This window comes from Thunnus albacares, chromosome 1 (assembly GCF_914725855.1).
Source record: "Thunnus albacares chromosome 1, fThuAlb1.1, whole genome shotgun sequence".
NCBI classification, from domain to species: Eukaryota; Metazoa; Chordata; class Actinopteri; order Scombriformes; family Scombridae; genus Thunnus; species Thunnus albacares.
This window is the reverse complement of record NC_058106.1, coordinates 21,921,327-21,946,883: the sequence shown is the minus strand read 5'-3', so window position 1 is coordinate 21,946,883 and position 25,557 is coordinate 21,921,327. Positions and strand designations below refer to the sequence as shown.

Below are 25,557 nucleotides of genomic sequence, written 5' to 3'. Positions count from 1 at the left end.
AAAGATGTGTTAAATTAAACTCTGTATCAAGAATCCCTTTTTTCAATGTCTGATCACAGAGCTGTCTGGATCATCCATGTGCGTCGCATATAAAATTAGTACATCTTGGCCACATCTGAATAAGCATGATAATGTGTCCTTATTGGAAACAAGATTCTAAAGAGGATTAAACGAAGTTACGTTAAAAGACTGATTTACAAGGTTGAACGGGTCTGCTCCCAGAGGGCAGCCTTTCTATGCCCTGAACATCCTGTTCATTACGGATACAAAAAGAGGAGACATCCTCCTACAACATTCTCCTCCTTCATTAAGCAAAGCAGTTATACATTCATTATTGTGCAGATTCTGTCTTTCATTTGAAATTTAGATTGGTCGGTCACTTCAAAAGGAATTTGAGGGGACTTGGTCCAAGTGCATCATCCCTACTTTGTTGGCTGCCGCTAGTTAGCATTTTGCATCAGGGAGGAAATACATGCAATGTTTCAACAGCCATTAGGAGTGCAACCAGGTCACGCCATTGTTTGGAGATATTACACTGAATTAGCGAGTGCTTTGATCAAAAGCTCTCCTGCTATGCAAGTCCAAATATAGCAGTGCATTCTGCAAACATTACGAGAGCAATCTTCTCCATGTAGACCAATTACACCCAATCACTAAAGACGAACCTGAACACACTGAGTAGGATTCATACATTTAACATTGTGCCACTGCAAGAGGGATTACAATGATATTAAACACATGTATGTAAAACATAATCAAGCTGAAACACAGTCATTTTAGATAATACTTGTGAATCTTATCAATCACACTCACCCAGAATTTTATAAGGAAGAAGGAATTCTGTGGACCCTTCCCATACAGCTCCTTCAGTCCTCCCTTCTTTTCTGGGAATTTGTCATAAATCTGACGAATGTCCACCGACTCCAGCAGGGCGTCGCTGTAGGAATGATTTGTCTGCCCGATATGTACAAATAGGTGCTTGTTGTACTGAAAGAATAAATAAATAAAGTGTTCAGAATATCTTTAAAAAACTGAATGTTTAATGTTTAAAAAAAAGACTTTCAGGTAGAATCACTTCAATTTAGATTAGTAGTCAGTCTATCCAGTTTGAATTTCACATGATAATCTATTTCATAAATCTATCTATTACACATCAGTATTCAGAAACTCGACACAGAAAGGTTTACTGATGTAAAGGAGCCAATTCTGAGCACATGAAGTAGCTTTAGTCCAAACAAACAAGAGGTAGCCAGAATTAGATTGGCAAGAATTCACTGATGATAAATAGGCGTATGCAACATTGCTTTTTATTTGGCTGTCTGCAAGGTTGCAGGCGTCTATTTTATGATGTACAAATTAGGTAATATCACTCTGCTCCAGTAAAGCCAAAAACAAACTGATCCCCTTATTTGTATTAAACTAAGCCTGGAATGCCAGACTGCTTCATCCAAAGTCTATAAACTCAGGTTGTGACTCTGTTAAAGGCAAGAAAGCGGAGAAACCAAATTTCTGTTCAACATAGATTCATCTCCAGCTTGAAATTACGCAAAGCTATACAGTAACATTAGGGATGGGGTTCGACAGCATTTTATCAAATCTCAGGCCTTTCAAATCCTTCATCAAATCTTATGTTCACTAAAAGCTAAAAGGACTACAGCTACAACTTTTTAGTGGCAGCTTTATTAAAGTTCACAACCTGTACCTACAACCTGAAAATGAGATGAGCAGCAAAATTTATGAAATGTTAATTAAACGTATCTGACACTGTAGCCTTCTGTACTTCATCAGATACTTACTCCAAAAACTGAAAGTCCTGATTCAGAACTATAAAAATTGATGAGATCAAAATGCTGATATAAATGAAAGTTTTACTGGCAGAGTCTTAAATTGACGTGAGGTGATCAGCTGATCATTTCTTTAGAGAAGAGTCGCCACTCTGTTGTTTTGTTTAACTACAAAAACACACAGCACACTCACAATTGTACAGTAGTGTTACAGAGTGATGCGTCTTCGCTCGAACAATCTTTGGCTGAATACAGACGCCGGCTGCAGAGATCACATTAACCACAGAACAGCCAAACTTTTCATTTTAGCCTCACAGAAGTAGCTACAGCTGATCTAATCTGCTGCATTTTAACCCGCAACAGCAACATCTAAGAATTAGAAACTTTCCACCTTCATTGCAAAACAAAAAAAAGAGTGAGAAGAGGTGAAAGGTTTGATAAAAGATACGTTAGTGTCTGAGCTTAACAAATCTGGGTTTGCCAGCCAGGAACCGGATCCAAAATGGAACCAGAACCCATCCCTAAGTACAATTATTTATTTTCTCAAAAACAGTAAATTAGCATAATTCAGTCCTCACTCACATTTAAGAAAAAAAAAATCTACATCAAAGGCAACTACTAGAAGAAGAAAAAAAGGTGAGTGCTTTGTTTAAAAAAAAACCCAAAATAACAACATTCAAGATATGTTTGTTATATTCACTAAAAACTTTTGAACAAATTGGATTGTTTCACAGACACAGTGAATAAGATCTGTGGTCTGTTAAACCTCAAACGTTGCATGTTGCACAGCCAAAAGCAAAAAGAACAGCAGCAAATCAGAGGACAACATTTGATTTTCAGAGGTTCGTTGCCCTCGTTGTGACCGTATGAAACCCGATCATGTGCTGCTGCACTTCAGTTTAAAAACTCACAGAGCAGCCTTGCCAGCATGTAGCCTTTAGGGCACATACAACAATTTCAAGCATTAAGCTGAATTTTAGATTAATGGCTGTTGTCATGCGGTATCGATACCAAAAGAAAATGCACAGAGAAATGTGGAAAAACATTAAAAATAGCTTTCTGCTAAAACAAACAATAAATGTGAGACGCAGTTTGTGAGATTTGAGGCTGCTGATTTGTCAAATGACACTCGGCGAGTCTGTGGATTGTCTTGCTGAGCTGGGGTCTACAGCTTAAATATAGTTTTGGCGTGCCTTTTGAGGAACTGATTAATATACAATCATTCATTATTTCTGCAGGTTTTCATGCAGTGTGTCCCTACAGGCCAGGCTTCTCCTCTCTCAGCTTGTTTTGGCCTCCTCTCAGCTGACTCTGTGCCTGGGAAAATGTCCCAGTGTATTCATAGAGGAAAGGACTGGGTGATAAGAGATGGGAACGAACACCATGAGATAGTGATATTTCATGCTTTAGTATAATGCTCTACTTACTGAGTCTGGGTCTCTCTGTTGCTCTAGGAAGGCGGAGAACTCCACCAGTCGGAGTTTAGATGTACCAATGGAGCGGCCCTGCCATGCTGGTGCCGTAGGGGCTGGAGCTGCTGTGGACTCATAGCCTACAGTGACATCAAGAGTTGTTTTACTGTACGTTTTAAAATACTATAAATAAATAAATAATAAATAAAACAAATAAAATCTAATGTCATGTTAGAGATATACAGTAGTTTGTGATTTTTTTGGGGATATCTGTTGGGAGTCAGGTTTGTATGTCTTCTGGATGTTGTTACTGGTTTCCCTACTGATTACTGAACATCAAAAATGCCCAGTAATTCACAAATTGTACAACCTAAATTAATTAAATATTTATAGGTCAAAGCACCACAACACATTGAGCTTAATTTATGAAACGTTAGTAAGCTCAGATATGATCTAAAATACAACAGTCGTAAAATTATGAATACACAGTAAAATGTGCCAAAAGTTGATAACTGTGCGACTGGCTGGAACCAGTCCAATATGTACACAATAAAGTATGTGACAATTTCTAGGACATGAAATGATAAACAAAACACAATTACATTTGGAAAAAATACCAGTTTTCACCAAAATCTTTCACAGCATTTGTAAAACGGTTTGTTCTAGTGTAATATCAAAAAAAGCCAGATGATTTGTTGACATAAAATGATGGCAGAAGGCCAAAAATTGGTCTCCAACATCTCCACAAGCTTTGTATCCACTGTGTTCATCACTCTCAGATTTTTGGGGAATTATTAAGTCCCAAAGTCCTGCTCGTTAAAATCTTTAACTGCTCCTGATAGCTGATGTTTTTGGTTTCTGAGGTTAAAAAACAAACACTAATTATTTTTACTTTTCACAAAAAAAAAAAATCACATTTCATGAATAGGACACTGGATTTTCTTATTTCTATCATTTAATTTTCACTAGCAAGTTTAAGAGAAAACAATGTGTTATAGGACAAGATTTTCCAAGGAGGTTCATTGCTTGCTTAATTCTAATTGATATTATTTTAGGAATAACTGAGTGCTTAAAACCTTACAAGATGTTTTTTAATCTGCAAATCAGAAAAAAAAATATGGAAAAAATAGGAATTGCAGGAACTGATTTGATTTTAATGTTTACCAGATCCACAAATCCCAAAATTTACTTTACTCCCTCCCTACTGAGGCTAAACAGTCGATAAGGTGCTCTGGGGGAAATAAAGGTGGGTTCAAAGTATCGAAGCCTGTCTTTATTAGTCTTGTTGCTGCTATCTCCCAAGCATTTCGGACCACTATTAACGTATTTGTGTTACAGCAAGAAAATATGCCATTTCTCACAGTAAGAGTGAAGAAACAGAAGTAACAACTAAGAAGGTTTTGAAATTCCTCATAACAAGCAGAGAAATGCGCATGTGGAAAGGGACTGAGCTTAAAGTGAACTATGTAAAGTTTTCAGATTCAGCAAACAATGACAGTGTGATGTTCATTTGAGATCATCTTAATCAGGTAAATTCTCACTTGAAATGGCTGTTGTGACTGCTGGCTGGATGGGATAGGCTTGCTGGGTGAAAGGCTTGATACTGGAATAGAGTAATAACAGACCCATTAAAAAAACACTTCCATGGTACGACATACTGAATTTATTGCTTAAAGAAAGGAAAGTCTTTTTAGCCATTTATTTATATGAGACTATAGTCAATTTTAAAAACAAATTTATCTTTCTGACAACAAAGCAAGTACTTACTCTTGTGAGGATCCTGGCTGACCAGTCGATATCATACCCTGCCATAACTAGAGAATGAGATATATATATATATATAGACAACAAAGAACAAACAACAAAGAACATCCAATTGTGAGCAGCTGTTAGCGACAAGATCAAAATGGCTCTTAGTTCAGTGAATGTAGTTATCTTGACTACCACTCCTTTTGATCATGTGCTTATCTGATAGCGGCAGTTGTGCAAAGCCGTGGTGTGTAATGTGATTTGGCCCGGGTGTTGGCGTGGTTGGCCCCATGGCTGCCCTGGGTGAAAGCTGGACAGGATGGATCAATAGTGGGGTGCCGGCAAGGCTCTCTTACCCCTGCTCCAGGGAAGGCTGGGCGCGGGATGCCTGGCAGGCCGAGCTTGTTGTGAATAGCCGTGGCAGAGACGATCTGAGCCGAGGACATGGAGGCCATGCTCTGGAGGGCTTTGTCCTTCACGGCTTGGTCCTTTAACAGCAGTCACAAAAGGCTTAGCACTCGCACAGAAAGGGGAGGTGGGGCATGTTGCATCAACATTGCTATTTAAGTGTAAGCTTTTTTTTTTTTTTGAAAAGAATGTGATAAACAATGACAATTGAATTCCAATATATAATGGTTGGCAGAGGTATGCACTTAGAAGACAGTTTGCTTGTTGACTAATCTACCACTAAAATACTCTCAAAAAACTCATTCAGCAGCATTTCTATCAAGGCTGCATTTGCTTGCATGTCTAAACATTGCAAAGAATTTCTGAAGTAAAACTGAAGGACAACAATCCCACTTGGTTAAGAGTCTTTCTCCTGTTAGTTTCTTTTCTTTAATCTCTGGACAATTCTGTGGTTTTTAAATTATCAGGATATATTTGCATTAATGGTTAATGGCTTGACTAACCGACAGTGAAAGCAGAAGTAGCAAACTACACATTGTTTGTTGTTTTTGACACAGTCCTTTGTTAATGAGCATTTACAAAATTATTTAAAGTCAAACTGGCCCTTATAAATTTAATAGGAATATTGCAGCAGAGAGCACACTTTGGCAACCAAAACAGCACTAGCAAACCCATGCAGACTCACTGGTGGCAGAAGCTAAAGGTAAGCATGCTGGCAACAGATGCTGGTGGAGCAGAGTCAAGCTACAGTATGATAATAGTATGATGACACACAGACACGCCAATAAACTGGGAAAACATTGGGCAGCAGCTATTGTGTCACTATGGCAGGAGCACAAATGCAAAACTAGCAGCTGAAGGACGAGGCAGGCCCTAATTAAAGCAGAAACAGCATCACAGACAGAAAATAAATACTTACCATACTTGTAACCTAAATGCAAACAAACAAGGTTACATTGTAAATTTGCAGTTCATTTATTGTGCAACATTTTTAAACTGTAAAAGTCTGTGCTAAGCATAAAAAAGTCTAAGTGTTGCAGCTCCAAGTATCAGTTTAAAAACCCTCTAGTTGAATTTGAGAATGTCCAGCTGTCTTCACACACTACAGCAAACATGTGTGTAATGAACACTTAATAACAAAAGGATTATGAAATTTGTATTTACAAATGATCCTGAGTCTCTGTGGCGAATGTCTTGCTCTCTATAATTTTCACAATCTGATCACTAGTCATCACTCGAGACAAAACAACAGAACAGTAACGTAATGATTGTAATTTCACTGAAATGCCACAGACAAGACCAGAAACAGCAGGTTTTCATTGATGCCCCCTAAAATGAAGGGCACACTTGTATTTTTCTTTGCCACTGAACTCTAATTTGCTTTAAATGAGAAAAGACAGGGATTCATACAAAAGCTGTCTGTTTTTCCTCAGACAGCCGCCTGCGCCCCTGAAAGACCAGGCATTCATGTGGCCAGCGGCCTGTCTGACTCTTTCTGTCTCTCTCAACACAGACACACTGACACACACACACACACACACACACACACACACACACACACACACACACACACTCACAGATTAATGAGGGGTCATTAATTCTCGTTGAATACTGGGAGTGGAGCAAAGTGTGAAAGTCAAAATGTATAGTCTGCTCCCCAAGAAAAGAAGAAAATGGCAAATGGGTGGAGTGTCCTTTGATATACAAGCATTACTTCATAAAATACATTAAATTGCAGGTTAGTATTATTCAAGATTACTTCTTTCACAATGCTTCTCTCCCATTTTAATCTGCCATTCTGAAAAGCTTTCTTCAGTGGTTTTAACAGATTTCACTATTGCTGAAATAACTGACAAGAGCGCTCTGAAATGACGACATCTGAACTGGAAGGAAGGAAAGCAACTGATAGCCACGGCATTGTGAGAGCCCGGAGTTATCAACAGATTGAAGGGAGAATAAGAAAGCAGAAAGGGCATTTCAGAAACAGCCAGCTTCACGGCCATTCTCCGCTCTGAATGTGCACCACTGAGCCTTTGACAGCGGGGAAAAGTTGGGTTACATTGTCAAAGGATGAAGAGGTGTAATCTCCTCTTCATTTTTTAAACACAGACCCCCTTTGCCATGCCCCTTTATTTATAAAGTCTGCTTAATAAGAGATGTAAGCAGACTGATTTCCTCAGAGCTTCAGCTCTCAGCCACTCGCCCACAGCCAATGCCAGCATGCTTCCAACATCTGCACAATTTTGGTTTCCTTTATTATTAAATGTGTATAAAATTCAAATTAGAGCCTGACCGATGAATAAAACGGGCCAATATATTGGCCAGTGTTAACTTATTCTTACCAGTATGCCAATAACAATTACTTATCAGTGTTTAAGTCAGCTGATATCACAATATTGCAGAGGAGAAATGCAAAAACTATTTTTGAGGGTATTTAGAAACAGTATCCTCCTTATATCTTATAAGTTTTTCAACTTAAACTAGCTGTGCTGCTCTTGGGATGGCAATATTGGTCAGTCAGTTCACCACTTTGGTCCAGACTGAAATATCTCAACTATTCAAGGAACTGCCATGAAATTTTGTACAGACATTTGTGGTCCCCAGAGGATGAATCCTACTGACTTTGTTCATCCCCTGATGTTTTTTCTAGCACCACCATGAGGTTGACATTGGTGGTTTTGAGTGAATCTCAATAACTTTGTTTGCCATACTTTGGTGACCCCCTGACTTTACATTTAGCGCCATCAAAAATGTCTGTTTTACTTTATTGTTCTTTGCTAATTAGCAAGCTAACATACTAAACTAAGGCAGTGAACATGCAAAACATTATACCTGATGAACATCAGCATGTTAGCATTGTCTGTGAGCATATTAGCATACTGACGTTAGCGTTTAGCCAAAAGAACGACTCTGCCTAATTACAACCTAACAGAGCCACCAGTATGGCTGTAGACTCTTAGTCTCGCTCAGTACATACCTTCGTATCTTGGTCAAAATTCTTAAATAAACAAATTTAAGGTATGCTTGCCAACATTATTTGTACATTGTGTGTTAAATAAAATAGTGAGTATCTGCCATTATATGGTTAATTGAAATCTTTTTACTCTCTTATACCAATATCAGTATCGGCCCCAAAAAATCCAGTATTGGTCAGGCTCCAGTACAATTAAAACAAATGTATAAGCTACCAGTACCTTTTGCTTTGGAGCATTTGATATGAACTCATTTTATTATTTTTTAGTAATGGATATAAAAAACAAAATGTGTTCACTATTTTTTTTACACTACATCATATTTATAATGTACAGCTGTTCTCAAAGCAAAGGCATTTGATGACAAATGAATAAATGTAGATGAAATAAAGAGGACAGTGACAGCAGGTCTGATTATGGGTGAGAGATGGACTGAGAAGATGGAGGGGGTTAGAAAATGTAAACAGACTACAGTCAGCAGAAGATTTGGGTTAGGGGGGAATCAGAGCACCAGGCATTCACTCTGTCACCACGGGAAACAGGAAGTTAAGACGCACAGCAACCACAAGCCCAAAAGCAGAAAAGCGCATACCTTTAGCTTGGAATGAAACTCACGAGATTTCCTTCTGGCAAGAACCTGAATGTGACTAGACACCTGCGGGGTAGGGGAGGGGAGGAAAACAAAGGAAGAGCCTGTAACCATGGCAATGAAAAGCCCCCTGCAACTGGGCAAAGCCAGACGTACCTTAATGGCAGCTTGGATTTCTCGAACTTTCTTTCTTGCTAAGACCTGTATGTGACTAGACACCTCCATTAAGAAGAGAAAAGGGACAATAAAAAAAACAAGAAAAACAAAAAAAAGTGGATTACACATTTCTTTGTTTTAAAACACTTGAGCGAGGTAAGGTGCATAACAGAGGCATCTCCAAACCACACACCAAGCCAACAGCCAATAAAGTGTTATGCTGTGTGTTGTCGTCACTTAAGTGAACTGATTAAGGAGGATGCAGGCCCCTTTAGCACACATTAAGAGCACACAGATGTGATCTGCTGTGTACTGAATGTCAATTGGCTGGTCTAGTATTCTTATGGGAGCTGGGCGAGGCATTTCATCGGCCAAGTTTACTTCCAATGTTAACACAGTTCAAAATTATTTAATATTCTCACATGAAATATTCAGCAGTGCAAAAAACAGTTTGAAAGAGAGGTGATGTGTGCTGATGACAGGTCTGCAGGGTGGATTTCCGTTCTCCTCTGGCACTATTAACAGAAATCACACCCAAGGTGAGTGTTCAAACAGGGATTGAGTGATTTAACATGATAGCACTTTCCATAAAGCTGAAACGATTAGTTTCTTAATTGATTAGCCTATGTAGATAACTGACTAATAATTTCAGTCATTTTTCAATCAAACAGCCTCTTCAATGTGAGGATTTTCTGATTTTCTCTGCTTTCAATCACTATAAACTGAATATCTTTGGGTTTTGGAAAGTTGGTCACATATAACAAGACATCTTGGGCTCTGAGAAATTGCAACAGGCATTTTTCAGGCATTTACGAACATTTAATAGACGAAAACATCATTTGATTAATCAAGAAAATAATCTTTAGATTAACAGATAGTGACAAAAATAGTGGCAGCCCTAACATAAATAACACAGCAATTACATAAACGTCATGCATTTTTAAAGTAACCACAACAATAAAAATAGACTTTCTTGCTATAGCTGCAAATAAACGACACTCTTCTCCTCTTTTTCTCATTCTGATTCTGTGTTGAGGAGAAGAGTCACAGAGAGAGAAACCACACAGCCTTTCTGGTCCAGACTGATCAATTCACATGTAGTGATCGAATGTCACTTTAGACACCAGCTTGTTTATCATTGTCATTCAAGTCAGTGGTCATACAATGAATTTCCTACTCAAAGGAACAATCAGTGGGCTTCAAACTGTTACTAAAGGACCATCAGAGCTGCTCGTTATCAAGTGATTTTAATACAAGAATCAAAGTCTATTCTTTGATTTATTTTAAAAGCCCTGAATTGTATATTATGCATATTACATTTATAGGGATGAATCAGGGCATCTACAGGTGTAACAGCACAGAGTAAGTAATTCATCAATTTATTTCAGAAATATGAGCTCAACTCTGTGGTTAAGAGTTGTGTGTGCAGTGCAAAGAGTGTGCTGCAGAAGACAGGATGCACTCTCCAACACTGACTAGAGTAAAAACTCTCTGCTGTCTCTTTGATCAGAGATGGTACCAATCTATTAAGGCTTCCACCTTCCCATTAATAAAGGCTTCTACTGCAGCCAAGTGCATGACCTCCATGATTTAGTCATGAGGAGGAATACTTGCACTGCTTCCAGCCACTGTGGCTACTCTTTTTTTTTCAAGGATATCTCAACAATGCTTATATATTTTTTGTATGCGACTGTATTATTGTGGAAAAAGAAAGGCTGCATTTTAAGTAAAATGTTGTCATAATGTAAAAGCTTTTTAAAAAGAGGATATCAAAGCATTGTAAAGGCAAACAACAAACAGTTTTTCTTCTACAAACTGACTCCAGCTACAGCTCTTATGTGTGCTTTTAAGTGAGACTAAGAGTGACAATGTTGAGAATGTCAATCAAGGGACATCTGTTCATGCAACACAGCAGTGACGGGGGATTTGTCAGCTTCAGAAGTCCCCTCGACAGCTTAGCATTGTGTTATTCTATGTCTAGCTTTGTTTCTCTCCTGCACATACAAAGGCAACAGTCTGCACACATTCAGATTTGGCAGCCCTCTGACATTCGCGCAATGGAGACGCTCCCTCTCTTGTCTTACCTGCTTCCGAGTCCTCGTCTTCCCGGTCCGAAGCTTTATGTATCTGGCAATCAGCTCATTTCGACCTGCAGGAAGATGAAAATGGAAATAAATGAGTTTATTTTAAAACAGGGAAAAAAATACAATAAAAGTGGGGGTCATTGGGGAAAAAAGAACTGAATAAAATCAGAAAAAATATAAAAATCATATCATGGCATCAGGTTTGTAGCTGTGTGTGTAAATGTGGAAATGATTCTCCGGTCTGAACACTGAGTCATGGTCGTGTAGTGATATGTAGACTATAGTTGCTCATGGTTTTGATTTTTTAACATTGAAACACAAATCACACAAAAACAAATGAATTCCTTGGCGGGGAGCATTAGAGAATTTTATACCTTTTAATAGTTATTGATTGACTGAATTTAAGCTGTAGGGCGCATTTAATATTTAATTTATGTTGTTAACCTCTAGAAAAAAAAAGTCAAGTGTTGTTAAAAAAATATTGTTACATGGTTCATGTAGGCTAGATATTTTTAGTCAACTGACACTTTTAAACTTTGGGAATTTAAATAGTGAATTATGTAGATTTTGAGCTGCCTGATTAATGTATTATCAATGTATTCCCAATTGATAATTACGTTTCTCAGTAGTTGTAGAATCACATACAAAGCTAAAATGTAAAGCTTAAGCTCTATAAGCAATTTCAAGTGGATGCAAATCGCCAGATATGTGCATCTCCAAAACAAACTAGATCCAGTTTCTCTATGAAAACACCATATGACATTAGCATGAAAAAAAAATCGCAGCAGCACAGCCTTTCAAATTAATCTAATTCAATCTCATTCTCTTCAAAGCCCAACGCTTTGAAAGGAAACAGACCTAGCTGTTCATACTATTACAGAAAATAATGGCAACTGAATATATTGGGTTTAAAACAGTGCAGCTCTGACTAAATTATAATTAAAGCATAGCTTTGTAGAGATTTCTAATTAACAACGGCTCCAAACATTCTTCTGCCCTCAGCTCTGCTCTAATTGCTGCAGCAATGCACATGACCCCTGCTTAGCCCTTTCATATGGTAATAACATGCCGCCAACCAAAACTATTACACAAATTATAGGTAAGGAGGCACTCTAATTATGTGTCCAGCTGTAGCCAACCAATGCTATGGATCTACTCTACTCCTCCATGAAATGCACCAAACCCCAAACACAATGAAGCATTTTTCTACATTCACTTCATTATCAATTAAAGGTCTTATGTTCATTAGGACACAATGGGAGCACAACGTACCACACATGTGCTAATAAGCCGTATCTTAGGTATCAGAGGGAAAGGCATTTTTTTTTATCAATGGCAACACATCACAGATCACAAAATGTGATAGAGCACGAGAGTAAATCTCGGAGGAATAAAGGAGCAGAACACGTTGGATAGATAAGAGAATACATGGTGTGATTTCTGCTTGTTGTTTGCATGATGGAAACATAGAAAGATAGCTAGCATGAAAGTGTCGTCCTGTGAGGCTTCAATGCTCTTGTATGCAAAATGAAAAACATGGCTGCTTTTGGTAAAGCAGCTTGAATTAAATCCACCTCAAAACCCACCATGATTACATGTTTCCTTATTTCATTTTTTGAAGCTATCAGTCTTTGGATGCAAGTTTAAGTTTACAAAAGAATCCATATTAAAATATGCTCATTTTAATAGAAAAGTATTATAATTTGCTTTTTGCAGTCTGATTTAGCATTTTATACTAAAGGCTCTTTACCAATAAATTGCAAATCTTAGCTTTCATCAAAGTTCCTTGAGTTTAAACTCAGTTGCCCGTTTATTAGGTACACCAAGCTAAAAGACAGAATGCAGTCTAATTCAACAGCCCCACAATAAATTTATATCTTTTAATTTTTTTATTTATTTTTACACTGATGCTAGTTGTTAAAAACGAAAGGGGTTTATAAATGAAATGATGAAAGGACTTATGGGTCACAGATTTCTAATGAAATCTTCAATGATATTTTACTTTGGCCATGAAACTGTCCTTGTACTTGGGTATTCTGATGTGGGCGTTGGTATTTTTTATTTAAATTTGGGTGATGTGTTTTTGGATTTCAGGATTTTATTATTGTTTAGTTTTATGTTGAAGGTCTGTGTTTCTTTATGTTTCTTTGTCTTTTAACATGTTCAATGTTGTTTTGTGTTTGTAATCCATAAATAAATCATATATTAGTAAGTGTAGACTAAATATTAGAACACCTCTCAGCATAACACAGTGTAACAGCACTACTGAACACAGCCTCCAAATGACCATACAGTTGAATTGACAGTTTAAACAACAACTGAACATTATAACTTTAATAAAAACAGGATTCATTGCAGGTTCGTTGTATTAGGCTTCATTATTTTTTGTTACATGTACAAAATCACCCGGTAACTGAGATACACATGAAAACAACATGAGATCTTTGATACCTGCAGCACCTGGCTGCATGCCACACCTACATGTTTGTTGTTGTTGAGGGGGGAGGGGAGACAAGGGATTTGACGTTGAGCTTGTTAAAGGTTGACCCTGAAGCTCTTTTCACACTGAACCTTTAGGCGAGGCCAGTCTGACTGAACCAGGTCACATGAGCTCCCTGGACAAATAAACATCATCTAGGGATTTACAATCGCAGTTTGCCTATCCAGTGTGCCTGCAGTGTAAACTTTACCAGATGGGTAAAGATTTCAATAATTCACACACTGTGGAAACATAACATGACAATACAGGCACTCATGCAAACTCCTGATTCCTAGATCAAAGCACACAAATGGCCAGCTGAAAGCTCGCTTACTGTTGAATAATTCATTCTTTTCACCAGGCTGGAAAAAAGCTCAGTGGGTCCTGGCTAGCCTGCATTCTCTTCTTCTTGCCTGTGTTTGCACAGCAAAACAATTGCTGAAAAAAATATGACTGTCCACATTCAGGACTGAAACTGCTTTAGACGTAACTCTGCTTTTCCCACCTGAAATCTATAAGGTCTAACATTGTTCCACAAACTGATACAGTAATATATTCCACAAATAATATACATTTTTTCCCCCATAATAGCAAATAAAAAGGTAGCCCTGTTTAGGTTGAGCTTTTTTTATTATTTTTTCTTTAATGCCATCGTTTAATTAAAGGCCAATTTTGCAATAAAAATAAACATCAGAACTCTTCTGAGTAAATACTTATATTGTCAGGTCAAAATTATAAGTAAGGCAAAATGACAATAATGGTTGAGTTAAAGAACATTTGTCCAAATATGTTTTATTTTTGCAAAAAAAAAAAAATATATATATATATTTGTTCTTGATGATATTAATCACTACAGTTGTCTTACAGCCAGAGTCTGAAATGAGGCTATATCAAGGTAGAATGCCAATTTCTATGCTGAAAGTCATTTAGACCCCTGCATTATTATAGTGGTTCTCTGTTTTATATTATACATAGCTTTTAAATAAATAGATATATGCCATCCTGTCTCATTTAGCCTACAGACAGTCTGTTGTCAAATGAATCTAGTCAACTTCCTCATGTAGATTGGACTGATGATTGCTCCACTTTTTTCAGCTCGCCTTTTGCCCAAATATTGGTGGAGTTGGACAAATATTTACCCGGCAATGTTTCCTACACATTACTTAGTCAATATCGTTCCTCGTATTTATATTCTGAATAGAGAATGTGCGAGGGACTGCGTGATGCAAATCACCGGTTCAAGTTGATGGGTAGACATGAATGAGACTTGCTCTGAAATACTGGAGATTAACGGCTAAACAGAAGCACTGGAGAAAAGGTTAAAATTATGTAGAAAGTAAACCCACAGAAACTGTGTTTGCAGGTTAGCCAACCAGCTAGCTCCTCCATACCATCAAGACAGACAAAGTTTGCAAACACGAATAACAAAAACCAAAGACTTTAACAGGATAAAAGAGGCATTCGAATTCAATTCTTGTTGATTTCGCCAAAGATTAAATGTACAGTGCAGCTCTGACTGGAGTGAATTTTAGAACATGTTTACAGCATTCAATGCGTAAATGTTGAATACCTTCAAAACAGAATTTAAAACTATTTAATACTTTTTAAGGCATTTTATTAGTGAATGTGAATTTAAGACATTTTAAGACTCTTTGAGGACCCGCAGCCACACTGCTGTAGATGAGCTAACCTTTTAAGTTACAATTTGAGTAATGTTTAAGATTTCAATCAGATTTAAAACTTCTCAGACAGTTTGCAGAAAAAAAGATCAAATTTTAACAATTTTATTCTCACAAGTTTGACATTTATCATTTGGTTTAAAGCAGAACGATGCCAGTACATTTCAGATTCTGACATATTTGTGTGGATTAAATTCTTTTGTGTTTATTCCATTTACTGCAAGTTCATGTGCATGTGTATTTAAGAAAGCTTGTGCATTTTTTCTGCATTTTATCAAATCCCCATTTTACAGAACCTGTAGCACATACAGCAGCTGTAAATAGTTCATGAAGATGCTGTCAATAAATCCACTCTAGCAGGACTCAACACTACTGACGTTCAAAATTAATTTCACATCTCACAGTATGTTTGTTGGCTGATCATTAGCAGGCGATTTCAGTGAATTCGGAGTATTATCCCAGAAAGATTCCTGAACCTGCAGTCAAGTGGAGCCATAAAAACCATCAGTGCATCCTGAGCTGGGTAAAGAGGGATTGCACACTAATGCGATACAAAAAGTAGTCTTGTGTCATCTTATAGTGCATGACTCCACCACGATATTAGCCTCTGACATTTGACCGAAATATATCTACAGCTTAAGTTACAGACCTTTTAAGTGTCTCTAAATCAAAGCAATAAATACATGCGTGTATCAAAGAATACAGTGAAAACTGGCATAACAGTAATATTAACAAAGCAGTGCACTTACAAGTTAAAAATACTGCTTTTGGGTGATTTCAGTATCTCAGTTGTTTCTAACATGAGACCAATAAGGGAATCAGTCACTCAAGTCATTCTGAGGATTCTGTACATGAGAAAAGGTGGGAGATTTCCATCCATCTCAAATGAATTTAAAAGATACATAACTTAATGTGTTTTGACAGCTTAACACCACAAGAGATCATATTTATTTAATGTCATATTCTTTGATTCATAATGTGAAAGATGGGCTTTTACAGTGAGTCAACTAAAACATTAATAAAATTGTATTAAATTGTGTAACATTTTCATAGACTAAAACTAGATAAATTGTCTGTATATTTCATCAACATAGCTTTGACTAAAACTGACATATTAAATGACTACGTTAATATATTTTACACTTTATCTATTGGTTTAAAAATGATACTTTCAGGACTAATCTGTCCAACCATGAATACATATGAAATACAGCTGAAATGCAGTGTGTCATTGATATGATTTTAATGGGGTTTACAAGAATTCTCAAGCAGAAATCTGTCTGCTTTTTGCCTTGATGGCTTTTTCTACTTTCTGTGTTTAAAATGTTTTCTTATATTAGTTTTGAGCGATCTACGCTGCTACAACAGTCAGTTCCCAGGGGTTGAGTAAAGTCCTGCAGTTGCAGCACAGCCTGGAGTGGGGTGAGAAAATTAACTCTTTATGGGGTGTTCTTGTCACTCAAAGTAGCAAGAAAAGGATTAAATATTTATTGTGTGACCGCCGAGCAGATTTGTGCTGTTCAGCAGCTAGAGGAGCCCTCCATCTGGCCAGAGTGAACTCTCCTCTGAACCTCAATGACTCTGGAGGATCTGGGACATATGAATGGCACTCCAGCAGCAGCCCCACAAAGAGATGGTGGCTCAACTTTCCCTAGACCGTCCCCAAGTAGCTGATTCCTCATTCAGTCAGAAATCCAATTTGGCCCTCAGCATCCTTCCTCCAAGGAACCTGTGACAGGCTCCCTCTGTTGTGAATAACAATGGAGTGTATTGTCACAGTCCGCTGTGGATCAACCTCAGAGATTCCACACACAGAAATAACTTCCCATAACCCACCATAAGACCAGTGGTGTCTAAATTAATTTTATGAACTAAACTCTACATAACACATGAAGCAGTGACTTGATTGAAAATGTGTCTTCAGATATACTTTTTGTACCGCTGCTGTCTTCTTGCCCTTTCTATTCTGCCACCCACAGCCACACCTCATCTTCCAACCTGCACCCTGATCCACCCTCCAACTAACAAAGTGAATATTTAAATATTCATTTGCAAGAGGGCAACTATTTATTTACATTCTCAATTAAGCTGCAGATTATTTTCCTGATTAATCAATTTATTATTTTCTCTATAAAATGTCAGGAAATAGTGAAAAATGCGCATCACAAGTTTCCAAATCCCAAGGTGATGTCTTTAAATTGCTTGCTTTAGCTAAATTGTGCTGACAGGGCAGGTACCATAATCAATATTGCAACAATAGTCCAAATAGTGTGAGTCCGGAGCCGGGGAGAGCAGCAGGTGAGTGAACTGTCAATCAACACCCACAGACATCAAAGCTACTATAAGTCTTCAAATCTTATTAATGAAGCAATAATTTCCAAAATGACTGACAGCACATTTATTAGAGGGCATGAGTTTAGCAATTGAGACCATAACGACACATTGAAAAAAATTATTTACTTAGTATTTCTACAGAGAAGTTGACACTTTTTGAATGGGAGTCAATTGGAGCCAACATCTAGCGGCTGTCAGTGGCATTCCACTTTAAGGTACTTCTGCAGTTACTTCAGCCTCAAGCCGTAGTAGTTGCCACTTGCTTTCTACACTTTGACTGTGTGTTATGTCAATTATACTTCACAATGAAACACTCAAAAATCTGGCAAAATCCAAGGATATCTGAGCTGCCAATGATAACAAACTTTGACATTTATGGAGTTGGTCCTCAATGAACACAGCCACCCAAAACAGAAAAAAAGTGAGGTCCATCCTTGACTTCTTTTCTTCTTCACTACCACCTTGAGCTAAAACCAGTGTAGTTATTTGTAAAATACATTTACACCCTCAAATTCTGGAATAACTGTGTTCAAGCATTTGTCAGTTCAACTATAAGAGCTCTTGGAGCCAAGATAGGGCATCTGTTACTTTTTTTTTTTTTTTTTAATTAGTTCCTTCCATCATCCTGTTGATGTTGAGCCTCGCAGTGGCACAAAAATGTACAAGAGAGTAAGAATTTCCAAAAGAAGAAAAGTGATGATGTTTGCCCTGAACATGACATATTCTGGGCTGACACTGAATTCTGCTCTATTAAGGCTGTTTTATCATGACTATTTTACAATGAATTACACCTTGTATGACCATTGAACATCAGTTTAAAATGGTGAGTGCAGATAGAAGTCTTTGCTCTTCAATTCTGAGGGACTGACACAAAAACCTGACCTTTACAGCTGATGATATAGATAGCTGGGAACTATGGTGTTATCAAACTCTATTGTAGCTGCACTGGAAATATTTTAAAGTCATATGGTGTGAAACTACACCACCAGACAATAAGATGTACAGAAATACAAAGTATATTTGTAGGGGTTGATGGATTATTTTAACGTTGTATTACAATTTAATCTAAATACAATTTTCAAAACATCTTTTGATTCTTACCCATCTTAAATGTGCTAAAGGACTGATATAGTAATCATTAACATTATCAAGATCAGATACACTGAAGGTTAAGCTAAAACATCCAGATTTTATTTTAATCCATAGCAGAAAGACCTGTGATGGTCCAACTATTTCATTTGTGCATTTAAATAAAAAATTTTTTTTTAAATCAATATAGAAGAAAAGGATTATCAGACAAATCCATACTGCAAATTAATTTTTCATGGCTTGTTTTTCCTTCATATGATTAAATTTGCTTGAAACCTGTACAGATAAAGTGAGAGAGTAAAGCAGATGAGTAAAGCAGTGTTGGATCTCCACTGGCATGCAAATACAAAGGCTTGTCTCTGAATTCAGTATCAAAGCCTGTGTGCACCTGTGTAACATAAAAACAGAGGCTAATTTAAGTAATGACATATTAAACATTTTAACTGTCTTGGTTATGTCCTTTGAGCGGCAAGAATACTTTACTGCTCTGCTCCAGTTTTTTTCTTGTCCTCCTTTTAAAAGCATCCATTTCCTGTAACAGCACTTTTTTTTCTAATGCAGGCACAACCACAGTCACATCTGGCCCAGCACTCTGCCATGAGACAGCGCAGGGCCTGGCTGAGAATCAGCCGGCAGATTGCCTGCAAGTGTGTGGCTTCTACCACTCTGCTCGCTCTCTCTCTGCAGGGCCCGAGACAGCAGCCTCACAGCACAGAGAGCACACAGCCGGGCCAGTAAGGACAGATCTATTACTAACTTTTGTTCAATTCTCCATTCTTTACATGGCGCTTATCACAAAAAAGTGAGAAAAATGGTGAAAAATGTTGTCATGTGTTTCCCCAAGGCCAAGATGCAACCTAAAATGTCTTGTTTTATCCTGACCAATAGTACACAGACTTTATTATTATAGAAGACTAAAGAAACCAGAAAATAATCACATTTCAGAAGCTAGAAAGAAAGATTTTTTTCTTTTAAAAAATCAATTATCAAAATAGTTGCCATATATGAATAACAATATAATATATATTATATATATATATAATCATTAAAATTGTTTATTTGGTTTCTTCCAATTTAAAGTTATGTACACCAGTCTGCCCAGTATGTGTTTGTGTGTGTTTGCGTGTGTGTGTGTGTGTGTGTGTGTTTGTGTGTGCAGTGAGCCAACACAATGGCCCCAGCTTTCCTGTCATCCGTGATAGATGACTCAAGGGTCCCAGGCAGACATTAGCATCACAATGGACTAAACCAACAATATGAAGGCATTCGTCCCAGGTTTTGGGAATAGCAGGCAGGGGCAGGAAGCCTTTTACTTGCAGTATCAATGGGAAACCATTGCTTGCCAAGTGGAGGAAAACCTATGACTTGTGGCTTGAAAGAAAATTGACAGTGCCCTTTTTGGAGGGAAAACGCCATGATATCAGTTCAGCATTATGTTAGCCCAGGCTGAGAAAGGCCAAAGACTATGCTGACAACTAGGTTCCTGTGTGATGAATAAAATCACAGGAATAAATCATCCACAACCGCTGTGGTAAGAACACAATGTGTCAGTTATGCAAGCTAAATATAAAAAGGTCTGCAGCTGGCCAGACCCTGCAGGTGTTTCCCGAGGAAGGTGTAGCACCAGCATTTAGAAGTCTTTTTTTCTCCATTCGATAATAATAATACAGGTCAGAGTTACTCAGCAGTGAGATCTCTTGTGGTAGTCAGAGGATAAAGTCTGCTGATATAACATCTGACTCCAACCCACCAGCTGCCTCTCACAAGTGCTTTAACTTCCCATATTGTTAGCCTCTCGCATTAGAAGCATGGCTCTATAAGAAAGACTTCAAGGCCAGACATCGCATGCGTGACGCCACAATGATCACAAACACCAAAGCTATTCTCTGGAACACAATAGTAATCCCTCCTCCTACTCGTACACACAAACACGCACACACACACGCGCACAGCCTGCTTGCTAAAACGGAAAAGTTCAAGCCCATTTATCTTCTCATTAAACTGGCTCTGCATTTATGTATCAGTCCCTAGTTTTGTAAATATAATAACCAGGATGTACACATGAGTATAACTTTTTGTTGTTGTAGTATGTGTGGTGATATACTTTTAATGTATTTTGGCTGTTAACTTGTTAGAACGTCACACATTTTTAATTTGTTGGAAGGTGATTATTATGGTAATCTTTTCAGTGTAATTAACACAGAGCAGTCTCTTTAATGTCTCATAAAATTCTCATTGGCTCTTTCATTTCTGGCCTCAAATGTACATGGGTGTTCCTTCCCATATCCACAGGAAACAACTCTATTCAGTCCTCATTTAGACAAGAAAAGCATAAACAAAAGCATACAATTAATAGTAGTTTATTACTTTCAAAGCCGGGGAATTTCAGAGACAAGATACTAGGTGGGTGTTCTGTTTCATGAGAATATATTTTGTACATTTGATAAAAAGGAGGAAGTTTTCAACTTGTCTTTTTTAGACCATGACAGCACCACACAGAGGTTTTATTCTCATATGTGCTTTTATTTGCACAGAAGGCCACTGCTTTTTTCGTCTCATAGTAGGGCTGTGTGATAAAACGATCGAGAATTTTCACAATAACATCTTACACGATAATGATAAATTCATGGGATCTATTTTCAATACATTAATTTTGAATCCGTTTTCCTCTACCAACAAAAACACTACATGAATGCATTTGGTTGACATATGTTTCCGGCCCCTCCTATTCACAACAACTCAGAATGACGAACAGTGTCGTCATTGTCAGTGTCAAACAGTCTACTCAGACAAAAATGAGCGACTATGGGAGCGAAACCGAGTGCGAGGAAACTCGCCAAAGACAAAGAAATTGTACCAAAGAGGTAATGAGGGACCTCTAGAATCTTAGTTTAAAACCCGCTCTGCACTAACCAGCCAGACTGTTCATTATGACCAAAGACAGCGGTAGGAGGAGACTATCGTCTGTTCAGGAGGCCGGCAAGTTCCTAACCAAACACTGGCATGGCTGAGGATGTGGGGGAGGGTGAGGGACAATGCCAGGCCAACAAGCCTGTGGCTAGCATCCTAATCTGCTAGCTCGCACCAACAACGGACAACCTATGCAAAATTTACCTCGACAAACTTTTCTGAAGGCAGGACTGTACTCCGGTTTACCTCATGAGGTTAGCTACTTGCATTAATAATGCCCCAATTTTTTTTTTTCCAATCTATTATGAAAAAAAAACACAAGCCCGAGACAGTCGACAGATCAGTCTTTCTTGCAAGAAACACTTGTAAAATTGCCAAGAACGTGCAATATTCAGAGAATTTACAATCAATGTTCAGTATACTACCTTTTAAACTATTTAAGATGTTTGAAACAAGGCATTTGATGTGATGGGACTCATACCAGTTGTTTATATATTCATTATTTTATGTTACTTATTCAGTGTTTAACATAAAGCCATATTGGTTCTGTTGAAAGTTTGTCATCTATTCTTTCTGACAATAAATAATTGTATATTATAAACCGTAATTAGTCTTCTGGTTTCTTTAGATTTTTCTGTCCTAAGGCAAATACTCTTAAAACTGTTAAATGAGCAATATTATCATTATTATTAAATATATATTGTAATAATGAATGACACTGATCAATATAAAAAACATATCGTGATAACATTTTCATCCAGTCCTATCTCATAGTGCATTACTGGTTAACAAAGCAGTACAGCTTTCTGGTGAGCAGGGAGCTTTTTTCCATTGTGTTAGCTTACAGAGCTACAGAACTAGCACCAATCTGATCAGCTGTAATAACTGCAAGTTTATTCACCAAGTCCTGTTGTTGCACTGTGAGCCACAGAGTTAGTATGCTGCCTCACTTGAATGAAGCTCTGCTTTAAGGTAATTGACAATTGTGAATTTCACTGAGGGTTTAAAAATCCAGCCGTGGCAAAATTAAGTTCTCTTTATAATGCTGTGTGCAACTGTAATTAACAGCTCTTTAAAAATCCATTTTTTCTCTGGACACCAAAAGAAATCAATACTTAACTTCAAATGACCTTATTGAGCTGGATAAAAGGCTTTATTGCAGGGGCTGGGTCAGGAGCGGTTGAGCTAATGTGTTAGTTGAACAGTGGGGGATTAAAGGTGAGGTGTTGTCTCAAAATCTTACAAGACATCACAAAGCAGCAGGTCACTAACCTGAGCCTTCCTGGAGACACTGAGAGGATTACAGCAGCCAACCTCTGCTGAACTGTGCCTGTTTTCAGACGGGGCTGAGCAGGCAAAGACAGCCTCTTTATCACCCAGCAGGTCCAGCCCATTCTATTTCCTCTCTCCCCGCTCTGCGCCTCGCAAACGAGGCCAGAGCTGAAACCTGCTAGTCCCAACTCTGTGCAATATACTCACAGGGGACCAATTTGCACAGCCAGCCCTTGTCTGAATCACTCTATCAATTAGGAGCCACTGTGTTTATCATCACATACATTATTGTAGGGGATGGCCTGGTCATTGTGTTGAGGTGTGCCTCTCAGGAGAGGGAAAGGGATGAAATAAATGACCAGGGAGTGAAGCCACAGTTGGACAGGCTGCTGGACTAATCTGAAAGGACGGCTGTAATTATGGGTCTCCCGAGGAACTGGCTGTGTGGCAAGTCCAATGTGTGAACATGGCGCTAACAGTCAGGAAGGTGCACTGTCCCCCCCCCCCCCCCCCCCCACCCTCCCCCTTTTCCACAACAAAGTAAGGAACTGAGTCAAATCAATATTTTCAATCTCTTGGGATCAATTCAGCATCTGAGCACAAAGGAAGACATGTTGGCTGTGACCAATATCTATAAATGAAAAGTCAAACTTTGTGGTCATGATGGGCTGCATGTCTCACGTTCTTTTGTAATCATGAGCACAAGCTGTCTGAAAGTTGTAACCGAGTCCAACTTTAAAGAGAGGAGAGGTCCCAAACAGTTAATGCCTCTCAACAGTGGAAACACCCCTGCTAGTCACGACATAATAAACAAGCACTTAATGTTATTATATATTACAATGAAATAGGATTGGTCATATAGGAAATAAGGGTCAGACCATAACACAGCACTGAGTATGATCATTTTACGACTGTGGCTACAGTTCCTTTGTTTCCAGGGATGCTGTTCAGTGTCAAGAGACCTTTCTCTATTCCACAAACAGCAAAGAAAGAGATGACAGTCTCTGTTCGCACTAGAGTGTAGTCCCTGTGCTCTGGATGAGAGAATAACACTGGCATTCAGATTCCATTCATATGTTGATTACACAAAATGGTCCCATCAGTGTGAGATGATCTCATCAGAATAAAAGAGTTTCATCAATGGAATATGATGTAATCAGCATGAAACAGATGATTTCTTGAAGAGAGCATGAAAGTGACACTGCATCTTTAAGAAGCCCAGTGTCTCACTGTGTTTTAGTCAAACAAAAGCAGCCAATTGGGAACATGCAACCTGAAACCAGAAGCCTGGCTCAGAGGGCCTCACACAGACCTCAGAGCTGGGACACACCCCATGTACTCCTGATTCAGGCAGGCAGGCAGAGAGCCGAGGCCTGCTATCCAACCGTTCAGTACAAACACTTCCACTCAGACAGTCAGAAAATCACAATTACAGACTCAGACTGATCATTTGGTCTGGGTTCTTTCCATAGTACTCCTGTAAATGTGTAAAAATCAGACATCTACTAGGACTTAATTTCTATAACAAGTGAAATAAAATCAAAAACATGCAATACATTTGATTTGGCTACATTTTAAGGTGATACAGTACACCATTTGATTGTGAAAGAGTTCAGTGGTGTGAGCCAAAAAAAGAAAATTTGATTCGTTGCATTTCAAAGTGTAAAAGGATGCCATTTCAACCCTTTCAGATAATCATGCTTTTCAAGTTTTGTTCATTTGATAATCATGAATACAGAATACCCAAAATACAAAGAAAAATTCACAACCTCTGCCTCAGAACATCAACTCTCCCTCTTCTAGTGATGTCACCTTACAGCCTGGTCAGCATCAGTACTGCTTACACTTTGAGCCGCTTGCTCCACCCTGTGAGGCATGAACCCCCAACAACATGAGGCTGTGGGCAGACTGGAGCCTGAAATCTCACACAAGTCACAACATGTTATGGTTGGTCACCACAACATGGACACGAGTTAAGAGCTGAAATCTGTCCTCTGAACAGACTTCTATGAATAAATATGTGCCAGCTATCTGCTATTCTGTGACATCTCTTCAACCTGAGGCTGAACCAGGAGAAGATACCAGTGCTGTGGAAGACATCCTGCCTGGTTCCTGTTCCCAAGAAGATGATTCCATCTCGCCTCAACGACTATTGACCAGTTGCCTACATATCTCATGTGATGAAGGTGCTGGAGAGGCTGGCATTCAACACCATCCAGCCACTGCTACTAAGGGAGAAGCTCCTGGATTACCGACTACTTGACAGGCAGACCGCAGTTTGTCCAACTCTGGCAGTGTTCTGTCTGAAATGGTGGATCAACACACGGGACTGTGCTGTCTCCCTTCCTTTTCAACGTATACATCTCAGACTTTCAATACAACTCCGGGTCATACTACTTGCAGAAGTTCTCCCACAACCCTGCAGTGGTTGGGTGTATAAGTGATGGGCGGGAGGAGGAGCACAGAGCACTGGTAGAAGATTTTGTGGGGTGGTCTGGAAGAAATCATCTGCTTCTGACCGTGGCCAAGACCAGGGAGATGGTGATCGACTTCAGAAGGAAGAGGATGGCTACAAAACCCCTGTGTATTCTGGAGGGAAGATGTTGGCATGGTGGAGGACTACAAGTACCTGGGCATCCA

At 38.4% G+C, this 25,557-nt stretch overlaps 1 protein-coding gene across 15 annotated transcripts in view; it reads right to left on the bottom strand.

Annotated features, from left to right (window-relative positions):
• tead1b (TEA domain family member 1b) overlaps positions 1 to 25,557 on the bottom strand; it is a 56,724-nt gene that overhangs the window by 7,003 nt on the left and 24,164 nt on the right. For 4 of the 15 annotated variants that reach the window (XM_044349567.1, XM_044349593.1, XM_044349576.1 and 1 more), the window contains 8 exons: positions 11,155 to 11,219; positions 8,918 to 9,133; positions 6,273 to 6,284; positions 5,302 to 5,433; positions 4,964 to 5,010; positions 4,738 to 4,799; positions 3,212 to 3,336; positions 814 to 987 (listed from right to left, as the gene is read on the bottom strand). In XM_044349567.1, coding sequence (XP_044205502.1) covers positions 814 to 987; positions 3,212 to 3,336; positions 4,738 to 4,799; positions 4,964 to 5,010; positions 5,302 to 5,433; positions 6,273 to 6,284; positions 8,918 to 9,133; positions 11,155 to 11,219 — 833 coding nt within the window. The remainder of the gene's footprint in view (positions 1 to 813; positions 988 to 3,211; positions 3,337 to 4,737; positions 4,800 to 4,963; positions 5,011 to 5,301; positions 5,434 to 6,272; positions 6,285 to 8,917; positions 9,134 to 11,154; positions 11,220 to 25,557) is intronic. The other 11 variants (XM_044349607.1, XM_044349664.1, XM_044349623.1 and 8 more) reach the window with 8 other exon arrangements.